Source organism: Hipposideros armiger, unplaced genomic scaffold, assembly GCF_001890085.2.
Source record: "Hipposideros armiger isolate ML-2016 unplaced genomic scaffold, ASM189008v1 scaffold_585, whole genome shotgun sequence".
NCBI lineage: Eukaryota > Metazoa > Chordata > Mammalia > Chiroptera > Hipposideridae > Hipposideros > Hipposideros armiger.
In genome coordinates, this window is record NW_017731935.1 from 640,654 (window position 1) to 643,608 (window position 2,955).

The window sequence follows — 2,955 nt, forward strand, 5'->3', positions numbered from 1 at the left end:
GTCCTGGAGCCTGTCGGCATGACCTCACCCGGCACAAGGGACTTTGCAGATGCATAATGTGGAGGGTTCTGAGGTGGGGGGTGCCCTGGACTGGCCAGTGTCCCTGTGAAAGGCAGGCAGCGAGCGGGTCAGGGTTGCGGATGAGACGTGACAAACGTTTGGAGGAGGCCGCACTGAGCGAGGCGCTCCCAGCACCTGGTCCTCACGCCTGCACTGGGTCTGGGGTCGCGTGGCCCTTCACGTGGCACAGGGTGCTGTTGAGCGGGTCTACGGTTTATACTGATGGTGGTCAGCGCTCGCGATGTGGCACTGCATTCACTCGGCCGCTGTCCTGACTGCTGAGCCCTGATTCTGCAGTCCGGCATCTGGCTGCAGACCTGAGACTCGAACCCTCTGCATTCGTGCAGGACGCTGACGAGAGGGTGCTCGGGTGGAACTCGCACTGGGCAGGACAGGCGCCATGTGGTGGGCACGTGAGTACCAGAGCGCCTCACTGCAGCCTGTCCCTACACACAGGCCCGCCAGCGCTGCCACCAGAGCTGAGCCTGCGTAGAAAACAACTTCGTCATTGATTTAGCTGGTTCCCTGGGCTCAGCCACACTCACGAGTTCATGGAATCCCATTTTCTCCCTTTGCTCACACCCTTCTACGGCATTTCCTGTATTTGCTCGAAGAGAAGAGTGGGAGCCATATTGCAGTGTGCCCCCCAGGGAGAAGCCCAGTGCCCAGCTACTGTGCATGTTGTTGCAAATCTAGGGACGTCAGTCTCTTACTGGTCATCGAGCCCCTCCCAGAGGGCTGGGTCCTCACTCGGTGAACCGATGGCAGCTCAGTGCTCTGGCTCCGGGGGCACGGAATCCGCTGCTTAGAAGCTTCAGGGCGTGTGATGCCCGCCCACTGCCTTCCAGAAGACCTCGAAGGGGCTTGGTGGTTGTATTTGATCTTAAGCAACAATGCAGCCTTTTCCACGTCTCGTGATGCAAGGACGTAAGACCCTCCCTCGCTTTTCGGAGACAGACCCGCAGACCCTGCAGTGTGGAAGGGCACGACGGGTGGGAGCGGGTCCCGTCAAACCGGGAGCTTCTCTCACAGGCACATGGCACTAACCACACCCCGGTCAGTTTCTGCCTCGGTTTCTTCTATTCTTTTTTTTAAATTATCTTTTCATGTTGGATTCTCCGGGTGAGCCAGAGCAACTTCGAAAAGAACAGATACCCTGAAGCAGCCCCAAATCCTCTAGCGGCAGGAGTGAGGACGTGCTCTCGCTCCGTGGGCCTCTGGGTCAGCAGCAAGCCATCATCCCCGGGATTAGCAGGCGGGCAGGCCCCAGAGGGCACTGCGAACCTGAACCACCGTCTGTCTGTCTGTCAAGGGAGGGAGCCGCCGAGGCCTGTTTAAATGCTACGGCCGTGAATAGAAGCAATTTCCTGGCCAAGGTTCTCACCACTGTGGCAGGTTAACATTTGTTCAGCTGTGCAGTGTTTGCCAGCCTCAGATGTCACCCCAACGAGCCTCCCCAGACCCGGAAGTTTCCCCTCTCAGCAATTCAAAGTTGAACATCCCACAGAGTCTGCGTTTGGGTGGAATCTCATCAGGGTGACTCCTCTGAACTGTCTTGTTCACACGACCAGTGACTGTCGAAACTGTCGCCCTGGACCGCTCTGCTGCTGGGTGGGGAGGCGGGGGCACCTGGCTCCTTCTGGGGCCGCCAGGCCGCAGGCAGGTGCCCCGACGTGTCCAGCCTCGCCTTCCTCCCCACGGCATGGGGGACGTGAAGGGACCAGGACAAGTGTGAGGAGCCCACAGACGGCGCCAGGCAGGGGGCCCGGGACCCCACTTTCTCCCCTCCCGCTGGCACACCGGCCAGGTCGTGATGAACAGGACGCTGATTTGGGGTCTTGTCCATGGCCGGGGCGGGGGAAACCTAGACAGCCCAAGAAGAACGACAGCCCTGGGACGAGCAGACCAAGTCCCGAGGAGACGACTGCCCTGCCCGCGGCCGCTGCCCACTTCCGCCGCCGGCACCTCCGCACGCTCGGGGGCTCCGCGTGTCCACTGAGGACGCGCCGGGCCCCGTCTCCCAGGCCGCCCGGCCCGAGCGCCGGCGCCCACTCTCTCCCGCGGACACGGTCCACAGCCCGGGTCACGGCCCACGCGAGGAGGTGACAAGCCAGAAGGCCCTCTCCCCAGGGGCGCAGGGCGCGCCGGGCCCCACGGCCTCTCTCCGCCGCCCCTGCCTTCCCCCCACCTTGCGGTCCCCTTCCTCGGGCACCCCCGAGCCTCTCCGCTGCGCCACCCTCGCTGAAAGCCCTGCACCCTGGGAGGCGTCGCAGCACGTGGACCGGGAGGCCGCCCGGTGCCGCTGCGCGGTGAGGACACGCCGGGTCCACGTTGAAACCTGGCGCCCACACCTGCGACCTGCCAACCGGGTGGGGCGGGAAGGTAGAGGGCTGAACGCCTATTGCCCGCGACCCCGCCCCGCGCAGGCCCCGCCCCCGCGCAGACCCCGCCCCTTCATCACCAGCCCCGCCTCCCGCGCAGGCCCCGCCCCTTCCTCCCCGGCCCCTCCTCTCCGCGCGGACCCCGCCGGCCCCGCCCCTTCCTCCGCGTGAGCCGCCCTCGGCCGGGACCCCTACTCGCCGCGCGGCTCCGGAGCCCGCGGTGCACCCGCGCGGGAGGCCCGCCCGCCTCCGCGATGCCGCGAGCGCCCCGGTGCCGCGCCGTGCGCGCCCTGCTGCGGAGCCGCTATCGCGAGGTGATGCCGCTGGCCACCTTCGCGAGGCGCCTGGGGCCCGAGGGCCGGCGGCTCGTGCAGAGCGGGGACCCCGCGGCCTTCCGCTCGCTCGTGGCCCAGTGCCTGGTGTGCGTGCCCTGGGACGCGCGGCCGCCTCCGGCCGCCCCGGACTTCCGCCAGGTGGGCTGCCGGGCACCCCCTCGGGCCTGCGGGATGGGGGT

General features: G+C 66.2%; 1 protein-coding gene across 8 annotated transcripts in view; it reads left to right on the plus strand.

The window, feature by feature from the left end:
- The first annotated feature begins 2,625 nt into the window (after nt 1–2,625).
- TERT (telomerase reverse transcriptase) overlaps nt 2,626–2,955 on the plus strand; it is a 21,178-nt gene continuing 20,848 nt past the window's right edge. For 3 of the 8 annotated variants that reach the window (XM_019624333.1, XM_019624338.1, XM_019624337.1), the window contains exon 1: nt 2,629–2,914. In XM_019624333.1, the coding sequence (XP_019479878.1) occupies nt 2,696–2,914 (219 nt within the window). In that variant the 5' untranslated portion in view covers nt 2,629–2,695. Of the gene's footprint in view, nt 2,915–2,955 lie in introns of all 8 variants that reach the window. The other 5 variants (XM_019624332.1, XM_019624334.1, XM_019624335.1 and 2 more) reach the window with 3 other exon arrangements.